The sequence below is a fragment of the Pongo abelii genome, chromosome 7 (assembly GCF_028885655.2).
Source record: "Pongo abelii isolate AG06213 chromosome 7, NHGRI_mPonAbe1-v2.0_pri, whole genome shotgun sequence".
NCBI lineage: Eukaryota > Metazoa > Chordata > Mammalia > Primates > Hominidae > Pongo > Pongo abelii.
The window spans coordinates 3,419,718-3,438,435 of record NC_071992.2 but is presented as its reverse complement, the minus strand read 5'-3'; the positions used below and the strand labels follow the sequence as shown (position 1 = coordinate 3,438,435).

General features: G+C 36.1%; 1 protein-coding gene across 1 annotated transcript in view; it reads left to right on the top strand.

Moving 5' to 3' along the window:
• CSMD1 (CUB and Sushi multiple domains 1) overlaps nt 1–18,718 on the top strand; it is a 2,063,616-nt gene that overhangs the window by 1,586,504 nt on the left and 458,394 nt on the right. The window contains exons 14-17 of the mRNA XM_024251429.3: nt 752–1,078; nt 2,781–2,975; nt 9,463–9,601; nt 12,621–12,808. Of these exons, the coding sequence (XP_024107197.3) occupies nt 752–1,078; nt 2,781–2,975; nt 9,463–9,601; nt 12,621–12,808 (849 nt within the window). The remainder of the gene's footprint in view (nt 1–751; nt 1,079–2,780; nt 2,976–9,462; nt 9,602–12,620; nt 12,809–18,718) is intronic.

Genomic DNA, 18,718 nt, shown 5'->3' with positions numbered 1-18,718 from the left:
AATACTATTTTAACAAGTAGAAAAGACTTCACAGTCAATTTTAAAGGAGGGGCTTTTTTAATTTGTAAATAAATATAGCAATGGCTGAAAAGTATGTACAAAATTATGTGGAATAAGAAGCAAAAATATACTCTAGAGATAAATCCAACAGTTTCTCCCTCCAAAAAATTATATAATATATGTGATTCTAAGTGCACATTCTTAAAAGTAAATTTTTCAAAATATTTTTATATTACCAGCTAGAACATGATCTGATGTTTCCAAGTTATTTATTTATTCATCTTTACCCTGTAACTAATAAAAATTTTAAATAACTGGAGAAGTGCACTTACAGGAAAGTATAAAATACAAATTTAAAAGTTATCACGAAAGAGCAGGCTGAATTGTTCCTATAATATAGGAATATACTTTTCCATATTAATATTTGCTCTTCTGAAGGCAGAAGGTTATAACTAGAAATTATAATATTTGGCACATGTTTTCAGTCAACTTGAAAGGATCATTTTTCAACTATGCTTGTGCTTGATTATGTATAGGTTCTGGTTGTGCTCTATAAGATAATGAAATATTCGACTTACAAATTAGGAAAGGAGAAAACATTATGGTCTAGAATTACTTATATTAAAATAGTTGGATCATCACAGCTATTTGCAGGCATGAATTGCCTTTCCAGGTTCTTAGCCGTCTGTTTCACATGGCAATTCTTTGGATATATGCATAACTGTTTGAAAATATATTTGCGTCTTCACAGTTTCATGTTTCTTCAACTTTACGGCATCATCTGGGATTATTCTGTCACCAAATTATCCAGAGGAATATGGGAACAACATGAACTGTGTCTGGTTGATTATCTCGGAGCCAGGAAGTCGAATTCACCTAATCTTTAATGATTTTGATGTGGAGCCTCAATTTGACTTTCTTGCGGTCAAGGATGATGGCATTTCTGACATAACTGTCCTGGGTACTTTTTCTGGCAATGAAGTGCCTTCCCAGCTGGCCAGCAGTGGGCATATAGTTCGCTTGGAATTTCAGTCTGACCATTCCACTACTGGCAGAGGGTTCAACATCACTTACACCAGTAAGTACACCCACACAGTCAACACATCCAAGTTCTCATTTTACTTACATGTTCCCATTTTGCTTACACGTATGTGAAGTTGCATTTCAAGGCTGATATTTCAGAGGTTTTATAATCATTATGAAAATGACAGTAGTAAAATTATAGTGTTATCCTGAAAACTTAAAAACAAATGCATCACTGTATTTAGATTGGTGGCTTCATCACTCCCAAACTAAGGAGCTGGATCTCCTCTCTCTTTCATCTCCTTACATCTCTTTCTGGTTTTCCATTTATCCATCCATCCATTCATCCATCCGTCATTCCATCCATCCATGCACCCACCCAACCATTATTCCATCTATTCTTCCATTCGTCCATCCATCTATCCATCTGTATCCTTTCATTCCTCCATCCATCATTTCATCCATCCATGCATCTATCCATCCATCCTTTCTTCCATCCATCTTTCCATCCATCCTTCCATCTACCCATCCATCCATCCTTCCATCCATCCATCCTTCTATCCATTCATCATTCCATCCATCCATCATTCCATCAATCCATTGTTTATCCATCTTTCCATCCATCCATTCATCATTCATCCATCTGTCCATCCATTCATCCGTTATTCCATCTATCATTCCATTTATCCTTCCATCCATCAATCCATATCCTTCCATTCATTCTTCCTTTCCTTCTATCCCTTTGTCCATTTACCTATTATTTCACCCATCCATCCATCCATCCATATCCTTCCATTTATCCATCCTTCCATCTGTCCATCCATCCATCCATGCATCCATTCATCCATCCATCCTTCCATTCATCTTTCCATCCATCCCTCCATTCATCTTTCTATCCATCCCTCCATTCATCCAGCCAGCCAGCCAGCCATTCTTCCTTTCTTCCTTCTATTCTTCTTCCCATCTATACAACCATCCACCCACCCACTCAGCCACTTATGCATCTTTCTTGCAACAAAGTAGCGTAGTAAAAACAACTGAGTAATATGATGTCAAGAGCCAAGGATTAAAATACCACACTAGTATGTAATTAGTGAAGTTTAATGACAGCTAATTCTCTTTGCTTTAGGCTCCTCATTTTAAAACCTATTTTGTATAAGAATATCTACTTAAATGCACTGCAGAGGGAATAAAGTGAGAGAATATTAATATGAATAATATTACATTATGATGTACTAACGGCCTACTTTCTTAGGCACAATACTTAGAATTGGACAATAATTGTTTCATTTAGTGTTACAGTAACTAGAGGATATAAATTTAATAGTCTCTCATTCTGTAAATAAAGATAGCTAGGCTTAGAGCATCAGAGTCATCTGCCCAATGTCAGAGTCCTCTGACATAGTAAAAAAAAAAATCAGGATTCTAACTAGAGAAATCCTGAGCCCAAACACTTTCTACCACCCACCTTATCAGTTCTCTCTTTGTCTAAGCTCCTATGAAAAGTGCTTTTCAAACCCTAAATTGCTGTATAAATGATAGTTACATTTGTTCATCTCCCTGCTCACTCTTTCTCAGTAGACACTGATATCCTATTTATTAATGTATTATCTATCTATGAATGATACAACTGAAATTTATATAATTATATACATTATATGAGTGCTTTATAAGCTTGTTCTGTTTTCTTCTTTTTTAATACATGTAATTAATACTCAACTATTTTTATTCCCTTTTTCTTCTTCTTTTCCTTTCAGCATTTGGTCAGAATGAGTGCCATGATCCTGGCATTCCTATAAACGGGCGACGTTTTGGTGACAGATTTTTACTCGGGAGCTCGGTTTCTTTCCACTGTGACGATGGCTTTGTCAAGACCCAGGGATCCGAGTCCATCACCTGCATCCTGCAAGACGGGAACGTGGTCTGGAGCTCCACCGTGCCCCGCTGTGAAGGTGCAGTCCCTGCCACCCCCCACTCTTCTCCTTTGAAATCACACATCTTTCTTCAGGCACACACACCAGCCAACGAACTGTCTTAGCTTCCTAGGGCTGCCCTAACAGAATACCACACACAGTCGCTTAAACAACAGGAATGTACAGTCTCCCAGTTCTGGAGGCTGGAAGTCTGAGATCCAGGTGTCATCCGCAGGGTGGGCTCCTTCTGGGGCTCTGAGGGAGGATCAGCCTCAGGCTGGTCCTCCAGCTCCCGGCAGTTTTTGGCAACCTCTGGCATTCCATGGCTGGAGAAGCCTCACCCTCATCTCTGCTCCAGACTCACAAGGCGCGCTCCCTGTGTGTGTGTCTGTCCCTGTGTCTAAATTCTCCTTGTTAAAAGGACACAATCATATTGGATTGGGGTCCTCCTCTTCCAGCAACACCTTATCCTAACTAAATTCATCTGCAAGGACCCTATCTTCAAATACAGTCACCATCCGAGGTGCTGAGGGTTAGGACCTCAATGTATGATTTTTTAGGGGGACAGAATTCAACCTATAACAGTGTTGCTTATGGTTAACTATTTTGTTGTTCTTGCTACAGCTGACATAAATACCACCTAATTTTCTTCTTCATATTTCTGTTCTGGTTACTTATCTAATAAATATAGAGAGGAAAATATTTTAAGGAAAAAGATGTTGCCTCTAATAATTACTCATTTAAAAAATGTTTACTTAGAGTATATGTTCGCAGTCCATATCAGAAGTCAGTGCACAATAAGCTAAGAAAATGTTTTTTAAAAACTTACCTCTAGTGTATATCAAAGAAGTACAAATTTAAGAAGAAAAGTAAAATATCATTTTTGTCTATCTTGTTAGCATAGATTTAAACAGGTGAATGAGATGTATTATTGAAAAGGTTATGTAGAAACTGGCATTTCCTAATCATGCTATTGATTATATAAAATCATGGTATTGTAGTATAAATTCTTAGTAGGACTCTTAAAATTGTTCTTGTGTTTTGAGTCATAAATTATATTCCTGGATGAATATCATAAAGAAATAATGAAGCAACTATACAGGTTTTTTTCAAGAATGTTTTTCTGCAAGACTATTTATAGCAGTGAAGAGTTGGAAATGACTCAACTTCAAACAGCAGAGGATTCATTAGATAAATCATGAAGAATAACAGGTATCAAGACAAAGATCATAAGATCAAAGAGTCTCAGGTGTCCTTAGCATGTGAAATACCAAAGGATGTAGGCACGTGTGTCATAAATACATACATACATATCTCATGATAATAACTTTGTAAAACACTAAAAAGAAGGCTACACACCAAAATGTTAATTATGGTTATGGGTGATTTTTCCCTCTTAGTTTACTTTTATTTTCTCAGTTGTCTTTAGTCAACATGTATTTATTTTTAGTAAGTGAATAGAAAAGGAATATATGTTAAATATCATATACAGTTGAGAATTCCTGCCCTGTGTAAAATACCTCGAAATAGCATTCTCAGACCCATAATCTCTATCAAGGAGTCTAAGAAGAGCTGGGATCTAGGTGTGGAGCATTAAACTCCTCCGTGACAACCACAGTATGGTGGAGGTATGATCCTTCACCACCTCATCGTGCCCTGGCCCCACCTCCAAAGAAGTTACTCACCATTACTCAAAGTAGAAACTGTTTTGTTTTTTTTTGTTTGTTTCTTTGGTTTTTTTTTTTTGAGATGGAGTCTGGCTCTGTCACCCAGGCTGGAGTGCAGTGGTGCAATCTCAGCTCATTGCAACCTCTGCCTCCCGGATTCAAGCAGTTCTTCTGCCTCAGCCTTCCTGAGTAACTAGGACTATAGACACCTGCCACCACACCTGGCTAATTTTTGTATTTTTAGTAGAGGGGAGGTTTCACCATGTTGGCCGGGCTGGTCTTGAACTCCTGACCTCAGAGGAGAAGTAGAAACTTCTAACCAGGTCCTATTTATTGTATCGTCTGGTAATACCAAATGTAAAGGAGGGTGTTCTGATGTTCACCCTTTTCATACATTGTTAAAACAATTTGTGGGTGGACTAGAAGCACCACCCATGGGTGAAATATTGTTACATAGAAGGGCAAGAAAACACTCTTAATAGCTGAAATTTCATTTGTATCTATTTCCATCACATATTGTAAATGTACAGTTTTTATGTCTTATGCTGTACAAAATGTTAATAAATGGGTAGGTTTTCATCTTTTATAAATGAGTAAATATATACACATGTGGTGCTCAAATATATGATACTAATTACAGTGCACAGTTAGTCACAGATGCAAATCGTATTCTAGCCAAGCATATTTCACTGATTTGGAAGCATGAATTTTCAGGAGAAAGAAGTTTAAAGTGAACAGTACACTCTCATCTCTGTTCTGTCCTGGCCACAAGTCAAGCTGTCCCTTATGTCCTTTACCATAATAGGCTGATTGCAGATATGTTACAAGCTGCAGGGTGAGTGTGGACCACAGCACAAACACGATGAGGTTAAAGGCAAAACCCAGCTATAGGTTGTTAACAAAGGAAAACCCCGGCAGAAAGAAAAAGTTAATAGGAAAAGATGTTAAAAGTCTACCTGAGTTGAGAAACCTAATGACTGAGTGCAGGTGAGCCTCAGAGAAGGTAGGGGACACTCTGATGGAACAGGCGGGTACCCCGATCACTGCCTCTGCTGAAAACAAATAGAAAGCCAACCTTCAGAAGTAAATGCATCTAGTAGGGAAAAAAATAAAATAGCAATGAAGTAGTGAGTAATACAGATAACAAACTTGATTTAAGAAATGTTTCAATAACCTCACATCCCTTACAGAATACTCTTATTTATTGTTTTTCTTGAAAAATATTTTGTTTAAATCAATTATATAACCGACCACAAAGTGAACCTTAACAAATTAAAATAAGTTATAGGTCTCATGCCCTGTAATATTCCAATTAAAGTAGAAACATGTAATAAAAATAGAACTACAAGCAAATCTCTATCCATAAAAATCCACTATAATTTTACATTAAAGAGAAAGTCAAACCTTAATGCCTATACTATCCCATCTGGAAACTGTGAGAACAGTACTTTCTATGAGAAACAATGTGAGACAGCAAAACCTGTGTTTCAAGAAAAATGTCTATCTTTAAGTCCTCTAATGTAGAACAAAATGATCAAAAAATAAAGAAATTTAATAATAAAATTAAAAAGTCAGAAAAAACAAAAATAAATTAGGATGTTATTAATAAAATTCAAGTGTTATAAACAATTTAAAGCAAGAATGAGTTGTTAATAAAATACACTGTTTATGATTCTGATAAAAGGAACTAGGAAAGAAAAATGTTATATTTAGTAACATAAAAGAGAAATTATCCGTATCATAAAAATAATATAACTTTACATAAACAGTGAAAAGCTCACAATAGAGCAATTTTTTTATTTAAAAGCATAGGTTATTCATTTATTCTGGCAGAATTTCCTGGATGCCAGGCACATGTTGAGTATAAATTGTATGGCCTCCGGGCAAAAGGTTTCTCTTTCTTTCTTTCTCCTGCTTCTAACAGGCTCATATTCCTCAATGCAGCTCAGTGGCATCATTAAAATCTCAAGCTATTTTGGGGAAAAATGACTACACATGAAAACATCAACTTTATGGCAGCAAATCTTAAAGTCTGTAGAAAATGGGTGATTTTTTTAGCAAAAGATAAAATACCAAAAATGACTCAAATAAAAAGTATAAAATGTATGTAAAGTACCATAGAAAAGAATTGAAAAAAAGATTAAGGATTGAACATTGAAAGACACAAGTACCCTACAGGGGTGTGAGTGAGTTCTCTTTCAAGTCTAGAGAACCTTAGTGTTGTGCATTAGCACAGATACTGGAAAAGACAGGCTGCCTCCTTCTTAACATTTCATCAAGCCAGCATTAATGTAACCCAAATCAGATTGTTCTATTAAAAATAAAGCCATAGGAAAATACATATATGTAATCAAGAAGGGGTGTGTGTGTGTGTGTGTGTATGTGTGTGTATTTTAGAAATACAGTATCAGGGAATTCATCACTGTAATTTAAATTTAAAAAAAAAGCAAAGAAGAAATTTCTTTCTAAACACCTTATTGGCTCATTGGTATATTTGCTTTTTTTGTTATCAGCTAAGTGAATATGAACGTCATTGATGTTGTTCATCAAATATTTTTGGTCTCCATCAGGTGGAATGTCTTTTCTTGAATCTTGTAGATTAAAGGAACCTTGTGATGGGTTCTGGTCAATTAGGTATATGAGGAAATGCTGTACTCAACTTCTAGGTCAGCATCTTTGATTGCCCTTGCAAGACTTTTTCCCATCTGCCATAGCAACTGAAGAAGGGACCTGTGTCTCACAGACCTAGACATGCCACATTTGTGAGAAATTCACTTCCCATTGTAGCTACTACAGTTGCAGGGCTGTTTGTTACCACAGTGTAATCTAATCCAAACTGACTAATACAACTTATTACTTACTACTTACTTACTTACAATCTACTTACTTGAGATTATTACTATTTTAGTGTAAATTTTGCTCATCAGCAGTATAATTATTAAAGTGTCTGTTTCATCAGGATAAAGCAATTCAGGTTCTAACGTACACTGTAAGTTACAAAGTAATGGGTAAGAATATAATAAAATAATTAATATTAATACATGACAAGTTAGACATATTCCAAGAAACATAAAAATGCAAAATAAAAAATTTACTAAAGTAAAGGAAACTTTTGGTTGGTTTTATATTTATATGGAAATTAATACATAGAAATAACTCATTATGCAGATTTTAGAAATAGCTAAACTATCATAACTTTTTTGGAATTCTGCATCTGCCATATGTCTTTCTTATATAGTATCTTTGGAAGTTTAGACATGACTAATAGTAATATATTTAACATATTTAATTTTGCTTATGTTGTATTCTTAAAAGGATTTGCTGCATCACTTTAAAAAACAAAGGAATTCAATTATGTATAATTAGGTGTATGGATATGTGATTCATAGGCTCCAAATGTGAATTTAAGAAATTAACTAGAAAAATTAAAATATTAATTAGTATAAATTGGTTGTTTTAAAAATTATCACAAAAAATCAAGTGTTCTTCAGGAGCTCAAGTTAATTAAAATTACCTTGATTTCATATTTTTAAACTACAGAATAATGCATAAGTATAAAAATAACAATTGCAACTTATTTGGTAAAAATATATATATATATCAAAAAATGTGATCTATAAAGCAATCCCAGTGCTATCTATTATTAACGTTTTTAATTTCCACTTCTGTGTTCACTGAATAAAATTTTTATTTTATTAAATTTATAATATATGGACAATTTTTTATCCTGCTTTTCAAGTTTAATATTCTATTGCAAAGATTTTCCCGTATCAACAAAATTTCCAAACATTACTTCAAATATATTTGCCACATTCCAATACATGGTCATGCACTTTACATAATTTTTTACTTTTATTTTTTCTGTATTTGTTTCCTGATGTAAATTAAGATAATACTGGTAAATCCATACATTTCATTAATTCACATTTTTTCTAGCATCAAAACATGGCTAAAATGATATCAACTTTTTGCATTTTTACATTATACATATGGCCATTTTTAAATAAAATAAATATTTTTTCCAAAAGGATTTTTTCACCTTGGAGTGTTTTCATGTACTTTATTTGATATCTATAAATCCACAAAGATGATTGGTAATGGCAAATAATTTTGAGAGAGAATACATAAAATCTGAAAAAAACATGTGGCCAAGGACATATTTTTAATTATGGTATGAAATATTGGTATGCTATTTAAAATTCCTTTAGATGATACAGGTATGTATAATCACTTTCACTGAGCAGTAGTTATATACCCTTTCAAACTTTACTTCTCCTTTGCAATTACAAATCACTGTCGCATAACCTTGCAAAAGGATCAATGCAGTTTAATTCTATACTTATCAAATTTGATTGAAAGTTTTGTTTTGTTTCACACTCACAAATAATATGTTGCATGTGGCTATTTATTTTAATAGAATGCACACAATGGAAGTAAATAAACACATACATACACACACCTAAGGGTGTGTATATGTATCCATTTTGAGATGTAAGGTCATTTTACATTTGCTTATCCATAGATATTTGTTAAATTCCAAATGCGTGTAAACTATAGATAACTGGGCATGTACGTCATGAAATGGTTGTCAATTAAATGAGATAATTCAGTTAGCACAGAGAGCTCTTTTTACTAGAGAAAAAGAACTTTGCTTCAAGTTAATGGTAAGTACGTGGAAGTAGCATATATAGACCCTGCTTTCAATAAATGTACAGTTCCCTTGGGAATAAGATTTGCTTTGATACTTGAAAATATTCAATTCATGAACACAGAAGCAGATTCTTGCTTTTATCTAGGTATTGTTATGGCGTATCTTTCTGTCTCATTTGATCTAATAGATATTGTACATCTTGTTTTAGCTCCATGTGGTGGACATCTGACAGCGTCCAGTGGAGTCATTTTGCCTCCTGGATGGCCAGGATATTATAAGGATTCTTTAAATTGTGAATGGATAATTGAAGCAAAACCAGGCCACTCTATCAAAATAACTTTTGATAGGTAAGAAAAAAAATTAGTCTTCGTTTGGACCCAATGATATGTGTCTCTTCCATATTTTTAGTAAATGGATCTTAAACTTCAAAAAGATGGCAGTTCTTTTCAGTTCCCGCATAGGAGCACACTTTACCAGAAACAGGCACTTACTTGTAAGTTTTGTTTTTCTTCAGTGGTATCCTCTAAGCCCACAGTGAGCCAATGCTCTGGAGGTTAGTAGGGGAAGTGCCAGTCCTGGAGGACCATTCCTGAGGTTCGACCCTTGTATCTGACTCTGGGTTTGGGACCTGCACTGGAATCAGTTCTGCTTGGTGTCTGATTGCACATGGAAACCACTCTGGATTCCATGGTCCCTTAGGTGCCTTCTGTAGTAGAAGAAATCAGCTCTTCTGTTCTGGTGGTGGCTGCTGGTCACTCAAGGGCAGCTAGTGATGCTGAGTGGGCAGTGGGGTGCAGACAGCAGATTAATCACCAACTAATCGCCTATGAGTGATATTATCACTAGAATGTTGCTTGGCTTAGCTATTTAATAATGCATTTCATGATCTAAAAAATAAGTATGCTGGGCTGCATGGGTATTTGTTTATTAAAAAAATAAGCAGGCTATTGGAGTTCTGTATAACAAGGGTTTTCCCATTTGTCTCAACACTGAAACCAAACTGATGATTAAAAACTAAAAAGATTTTGTCATGAGCCACATGGACCAAAGGCTAGGGAGGCATCTTTGTTGAAAGTTTCGAGGTTATTCTCTGCATAACACTGGGCTTTCTCTAGCAATGACCTTCTTCTTGACTAGATTCTGGATTTCAGTATCCAGAATATTATGGTGTCTCAAGATAGATGAACATCATTATATTATTATCTTTTTGTTTTCAAATGATCAATGCTAACATCAATACAGGAAAGGTCTTTCAGCAGGAGTTGTGTTAACTTTCAGTAATTGTATTTATTTGAAATAATTGTTTTTATTTTTTCACTTGCCTCTGAGAGAATAATAATAATCCCCAATAGGACAGTCTCTCAGAACAAAAGAAAAATTTGTTTATAAATCCATCTATATTAGAAAGCAAATTATTGTGTATAATCAGTCATTTGAAAAAATATTAACTCTGTAAATATTCAGTAGATTACGTTTGGTTTCTTACTAATTTCCCCACTTTCTGGTATTGGCAGGGGGAGCTGAAGCACACCCTGACTCCCAGCAGCATATCAAATTTAAGTAATTTAGTAAAAGTAGTGATCCTATATTCTCATCTGGCCAATCTATTAGCCTTCTATTTTCAGTTGCCTGAAGGGAGATACTTGCTTGATTTTTCCCAATCTCATTCATTGAATATTATTTCAGTGTGATGTTTTGCTAAGTTCCATTTGGAAATACCCAATATTTCTGATATTTTTAGACATGTGTGATCTTTACTCTAGACATAGTACACAGATCTTAAAAGATGAATTGCATAAGGAAATGGTCGTTTCCACCATGACCGATGGACTGACAGCTTAAAGGGTGGGAATGTGTGCGCAAATTCTGAGCTCTGTGCTGATGGTATTGCCAGGCAGTGTGTGTTAGGCTGCCCAACAGCAAAGAACATCCAGATGTTTCTGTTTACAAGGTCATCCTAGAAATCTTCCAGCTGTTGAAATATGCACTTTTTCAGTCCTCACTGTTACTAAACAAACAGGATAGGACAACTTCAGCATGACGATATCAAAAGAGATTGCTTTCACGCTTATCCAACTTCTTGAATTTGAACTCAAATAACTGAGAAATCAGTTTTTAGAAAAAGATTTAGAATAGTGTCATAAGACAAAGTTGGCAGTATCCGATCCCAAGTGTGGCCCTATTCTGGTCCAGCGGTGTGGTATACAAATGGTTCGAATTCCTCTTTATGGAAGAATGGGGCTCAGGGCACCACATTCACTAGTTCCAGGAATAGGTAATTATGTGCGTTTGCACTCATCAGGGTGTACATAATCTAATGGATGCAGGACACAGCCCTTTGGTTTCAGCATCCTTTTCTGTTGCTACATGCCATGAGACTAAGATTGCTTCCCCTCTCTCAAGTTTTCCCCCCATTCATCAGCAACATCCAGCACAGAGCGTGGGGGCTAACGGCACAGGCTTCCGTGGGATCCTTTGGCTCAAAGTGACTGAGTGAGTCAGAGGCTTATGATACTTAAGCTGCTCCCTGAGAGCAAAGTCAGGCACTCAGAAACCAGGTTAGCTCTTCGAGGATCAGATAGGCCCATTTAGAAAATTATCTCAGTGCCTGGAGTGGTACCTACATTGCATCAAAGGGGACCCTAGTGGCTGCAACTTTATATATATATATAAAATCTCGGGCCAGATTCTCTGGAAGCGTAAGAAAACTTAAGCACTTTTTGGAAGCTGTTCTAACTTTCTCAAGTTATTAAAGTATCCTTTCATGTCTGAAATGGCAACATACCCAGGGTTATTCTAATGTCTTGAAAGAGTTATTGCAATTTAAAAAGGCATAGGATTTTTTTTTTCAGGAAAGGTGTTTATCATCACACATTTTTAATGATCATCTTTCTTTAAGAGACCATTTCACTCTAGTGCGCCCATTTTAAGATGTCTATAATTATGTTAAATAGGGAATGGTAAAAATAGTTCAAAAATATATAGTTGAGATTTTACTATTTGGGAATAATCTCTCTCTCTCTCTCTCTCTCTCTCTCTCTCTCTATCTATCTATCTATCTATCATCTAGGAAAACTAATCTGGTTCATAGTATTTTTGTTTAAGCTGACTAAAGACCTCCTCTTGTGTCTGTAATGTTGTAAGACAGAATATTAGATAAGAGAAAGGGATTTAAGCTGTGCCGTCTCATCAAGAAAAGAACGTACTATCCTTATATACGTACCTAAGTTTTAAGCATATGTAATTCCAACTATTTTCTTCATGTTAACGTACATGGGTTTCTGATTAAGGAATGAGGATGTCAGGAGCATGTCTGTAAGCTGGCAGCTCTGCATGTCTTTTCTGATGGGATGTACATATTTGCAGATTTCAGACAGAGGTCAATTATGACACCTTGGAGGTCAGAGATGGGCCAGCCAGTTCGTCCCCACTGATCGGCGAGTACCATGGCACCCAGGCACCCCAGTTCCTCATCAGCACCGGGAACTTCATGTACCTGCTGTTCACCACTGACAACAGCCGCTCCAGCATCGGCTTCCTCATCCACTACGAGAGTGAGTTGCACCTTCCCTTGACAGCCCGGCGGGGCAGCATGCATGGGAGAACCAAAAATCTGGGTTCTTATTTGCAGCCTGCAGATGACTGTGCTGGTTTACTGATCCTGGTAGACTCTGGCAAAACCATACTATGCAATTGTAAGAACTTTCTCTTATTCGTAAGAGAACATCTTGGAGTTATTGCCTTTTAACTCTCAAAAATACGTATCCCTTGCCTAGGACAAAGTAAAATAATAAAAAATAAAAAAAATAATGAAATGGGTTCATCTTCAGCATAGAATAATAGAAGTAATAATATACTTCTATTTTTAGAAAATATACTTTCCGATCAAAAGTCTTATAAGATATATTACTAAAATTATGTTAACCTGGGCAATGGAGAAAAGGATCCTTGCTAGAAAAACAGGGTTAGGTCAATTTGTGGCACCGAATTTGAGTACAGATAGACACGTTTCACCGGGTGAAAGTCAGGTAACGAAGAGAGAAGGAATTAAAACCTGCTAAACATCACCAAATTCCGAACAATTGTTAACAATCTTTCAACAAGCATGAATAATACTTTAAAACAATTATTTAACGTATTTTAAAACAATTGTCAAAATATTATAATGGAATGTATTTTGCAAGACAGTCCAAACTTCCAAATGGAAAGTATTCCTTCCTTTTTTTGTTTCCTGAAGTCAAAGTTTTAGCTTCTGAAATGATGAGATTAAGTAATTGTATTATTTTATAATAATATTTATGCAAATATACTTCTGAAATCTAGCTGATGGGAATCTCCCCTAGGAATACATTTTTAACATTAGCCAGTTAAAACAAAACAAAGCAAAGCAGCTGTTATTCTTTTCTCTGTTTGGAAACACTTCCCTCAAAGAATAGCATGGAAAAAGGGAGAATGAGTGTCAATTACTATTGGACCTGAAGGAATCAAACCTTTATTTTGCCAAAGTTTTATGGCTATTCTTTTTCAGAACTTTATCTCAAAATAAGCACTATTAGTTGTAAAGATGTTTTTAAAATTTACATATACCCACACGTATGATTTTACAAATGCATGCATAGAATCATATCTACTACGATGGGTTTCAAATGTCCTTTTATTCTTTCTTCTTGCCTTCCATTCCCCACATTGCCTCCTATTACTCTTGTTAACCTCTCCCTGAGCCCTGCTCCAGCACATTTAAATTAATAACCTATTATGTGCATTCCTCTGTTTTACATACTCATATAAGTATACACAAACATGTATATGCATGTATATCTTAAGATTATGTCTACTTTTAGAAAAAAATATTATATTCTGATAGGAAAATTGCTTATTAATGACTTAATGATGAATTTCAAATTTAATTCAGAGTTATTACTCTTCACATATATAGATGTACAACATTTGCTCCAAAGTAACATATTTTGAAACTTAAAGTAAAATTTAAGAACCAGAAAATTTTACATTTTGTTTCTTTAAAATGTCCATTCAAGTTGTCACTTCTCTTTGAAGTAACAATATGTGTAAACATTGCAGTGATCTGAATTTGTAAGATTCCTAATAAGCCTTGTATTTTCTCATCCTCACACCCTCCCCCCAACTTTTTCTACACCAGAATTTCTTGGCTCTTAGATATATAGTGCATGAAACTTCAGAGAATAATTATTTTCAGGCATTGACAAATATTAGGACAGTTTTCCTTTCTTTTCATCTCTATTTGTGTAGCTGTAGATGACTTTGCTTTTTCTAGTTCCATTTGAGGGAATGTGTTCCAAATGCTAAGTGAAGGCAGCAGAAACTAATTTCATTTGTTTATCCAAGTCATTTAAATAAATGGCTTCTTCTTATTTCTCTTTCTGGAAAATCAGGGAATGATAAAAAGTCTATTCACAAATTTCTATTTAGCTTGTCATCCTCACTAATATAATAATAATATTTTATTATTATAAAATATAGAATACACATTATATTATACTATACTATAATAATTTAATATGTAAATAATCCTGACAACTATTTTTATAATCTTAAAAGAATGACTACCCTATGTTTTGGTTTTCCTGTCATTTATCCTGTGTTTAAAAGTAGAGTGCAGGCTTTGTAAGGCGTCCTTCCATCACCTGGAGTACCCCTCAGGGAGTAAAGCTCTTTGCCATTTTTCTTTATATATATATATATATATATATATATATATGTATGTATATTATTATTATTATACATTAAGTTCTAGGGTACATGTGCACAACGTGCAGGTTTGTTACATATGTATACATGTGCCATGTTGGTGTGCTGCACCCATTAACTCATCATTTACATTAGGTATATCTCCTAATGCTATCCCTCCCCCCTCCCCCCACCCCACAACAGGCCCTGGTGTGTGATGTTCCCCTTCCTGTGTCCAAGTGTTCTCATTGTTCAATTCCCACCTATGAGTGAGAACATGCGGTGTTTGGTTTTTTTCCCCTTGCAATAGTTTGCTGAGAATGATGGTTTCCAGCTTCACCCATGTCCCTACAAAGGACATGACCTCATCATTTTTTATGGCTGCATAGTATTCCATGGTGTATATGTGCCACATTTTCTTAATCCAGTCTATCATTGTTGGGCATTTGGGTTGGTTCCAAGTCTTTGCTATTGTGAAAGTGGGTGAAGGATATGAACAGACACTTCTCAAAAGAAGACATTTATGCAGCCAACAGACACATGAAAAAAATGCCATTTTTCTTTCTCTGCATCCCTAAAAAGAAGAAGAAAACTGTCACCAAGATGATGCCTGTTTAGTACAGTGATAATTGTGTGAGAGTCGTAAAGTTCTGATCTGCTGGAAAGTCTAGCATTCCTTCTTCTTCCCACCTTGTTGGAAATCTCAGGAGGTAGCTGTATAGCCACAGAAGTGACCAGAGGCCTCACCTAGTGAGTGAAGACAGGAAATTATTGTGTGTGGAACTTTCCAGCACTGTGACTTAAAAGGCTCACTGCTCTAAACACACATCTAGACTTGCATATAGTGAACTTCCAGAAGGCCCTCAAAGGTTTGTCATCTATTCCTCTGGCTTAAGGGAGAAATAGGACCTCAGAGGGATGTGATACTGAACCTTGACTTGGGATCGCTTCTTATTTATGTATCAGTCGCTATGTATTTGAAGAGACATATGGAAATGTACATAAGTGAATGAGGTGCAGGACGTTGCTTTTTGTTTGCTTGTTGTAGGAAAATGAGTTAGGAAAGGCCGGGGATTTTATGAGTGCTTATCACCAGCGCTGCACCTAACGGTTACCTGAGGGGCTTTAAAATAAAACCGATGCCTGAGCACCAGCTCGGATGTTCCGGTTGCTATTTCTGAGGGTGGTGTAGAGATATGAGTGCTTTCAGAGGCTCGTGACCCACTCAGAGGGTGTCCCCATTTACCTGGCGCTGAAGGGGCAGGTTTCTTCAAACATCATGGTGCACTAACGCGTCTCTGGGAGCTTAGTAAATTGTAGAGCCCCAAGCCCAGATTCCAAATATTGTGATTCAGGGAACTCATGATGAAAATCAGAATCCTGAGCTTTTCATCAAGTCCTCGAGGTGATTCTGAATAAGGTGAAGGCAGACGCAGATCCTGGGCTCCAGGGAGAGAGGAAACCCGCAGGCAAGCAGGAGGGAAGGGGCCAAGGCCAGCAGAGGTCTCGGAGGGATAAAGGAACCAATGAGTCCAGCAAGAAAAGCAGAGACAGAGAAAAAGTGGCAAAACCTAGAAGAGACACATGCTACCAACCCCTTCATCTAGGTAACCCCATCTAGCACCCTTTGACAAAATAGGTTCTGAAGCCAAGATGCAGGCACTAGAAAATGATTACACTCACTCATCCAACACATTCTTCAAAAGTGGGTTGCCTGTGACCCAAGAATTATTTTTTTTCAAGTGAAAATGTCATCCAATTTTTATTTTTTTATTATTTTTTATTATACTTTAAGTTTTAGGGTACATGTGCACAACGTGCAGGTTTGTTACATATGTATACATGTGCCATGTTGGTGTGCTGCACCCATTAACTCGTCATTTACATTAGGTATATCTCCTAATGCTATCCCTCCCCCCTCCCCACACCCCACAACAGGCCCTGGTGTGTGATGTTCCCCTTCCTGTATCCATGTGTTCTCATTGTTCAGTTCCCACCTATGAGTGAGAACATGCGGTGTTTGGTTTTTTGTCTTTGCGATAGTTTGCTGAGAATGATGGTTTCCAGCTTTATCCATGACCCAAGAATGATTTATATCAAACTCTTTATGCCTCTTAAAAACAAGAATATTGCTCATCTCTTTTGTGTTTCATCATACATGTTTCACATTGTAAACACTCCTTGCTTTGTGAAATTATTAATGACACTTCTTCAAGCCAAAGAGGCCCATGCCAATGCTCTCTACAGACAAAATGTGTTGCAGAAATTACAGCCACAGGTACTCGAGGCTGACTTATATTTGCAGCGGTGCCGAAAGGCAATGTGAGCTACTGTAAACAGCATTCACTCCAGAAGGCCTTTCTGAATTGTGTAGTGGAAAGGTTGAAGTCATTTTTTTGCGGCTTTTGTAAAAGCATACCTAGAATTGTAGTTCTGCTTCATGCACTCGGTCTTAGGAATCATCTCATACATTAGTGTCCAGCGACAGTCTAGCCATTCTTTACAAGGAATGTGGCACAGTGTCTGTGTATAATAGCGATTGCATTCTCACTCGAGAATGATCATCTGCTTTGTATGTTGATCTTTAAATCACCATTTTAAAATCGTCATAATTTTGTAAGAAATTGGAAAATAAATGGAATTCTCAAGGGTATGAAAGTTTTCCATTTAATTTTAGAGCATTTTTTGAAAATGCTGTCAAAAGTATCTTGTTAATCCTCTCTGAAGGCAGAAGAAAGATTCATCACTTGTAAATGTACATACTCTACTGTGTGATTCATATATCGTGTTATTCACGGAAGAAACATTGTGATAAAGAAGTATATTTAGTGGTTTGTATGTGTGTGCACACCACACCAATTGGTTTGCTGAGATTCGGTGACTTTTTATATGATCAGAAAAGGAAAGGAAAGTGGTCAGTATGTAATGGTACTGGATGCGATACAAAGGTATATATAACACGCACATACATGCTAACACTCACAGGCACACGCACGGATACGTACATGAGAGAGAGGAGAACAGCAGGCAAAGGCCCAGGTTTCGATATCAGTAAATAACATAACATGGCCAGTGTGCTTAATTTCTTGGCTCACTGACTTTATCAACTGTGACTTTTCAACCTCTGTTTTGAAACCTCTCAGAGGCTGTGAGAAGTGACTTCTCTAAGCTCAGCATATGAAATGTACTCAGGAAATGTTCATTCCTTCCTTGGACTAGAAGTTTTATAAAGACTGATGATTCAGACAGAACCCTGCTCATATCAAATGTACCTCCGTATGAGCTGCACACGGATTATTTGCAAAGTAATCAACTCCCTTTATTTATTAAGTTGCAAATGTATTCAGTCACTTATTTTGCAAAGGCCAATTGAAATAAACAGTACTGTTCATATCTATTTGTGTCAAAAATTCATTGTTGCTTTAAGGTTCAAGTAAGAAGAAGTGGGAACAGACTCTGAATATAGATGTTGTTTCAACAAAGTCCGGTGGTCCGTATTTCTCTTTGTGCTGTCAGGCAGGAGACAGGAAGGGAAAGAAGGTGCTCTAAACATTATTCAGAAGGGCTTTGTCCTACCTTTCCCACAAGGTAAATTGGCTACCTGTGTCCACAGACTGATCTTAGTTTATTATAAATGTATTGTTCCATTGGAGATAAATCACCTGCTACAAAATTCCTCTTTTTTTTTTTTTTTTTGAACTCCAATTTCTTTTTTTTTTTATTATTATACTTTAGGTTTTATGGTACATGTGCACAAT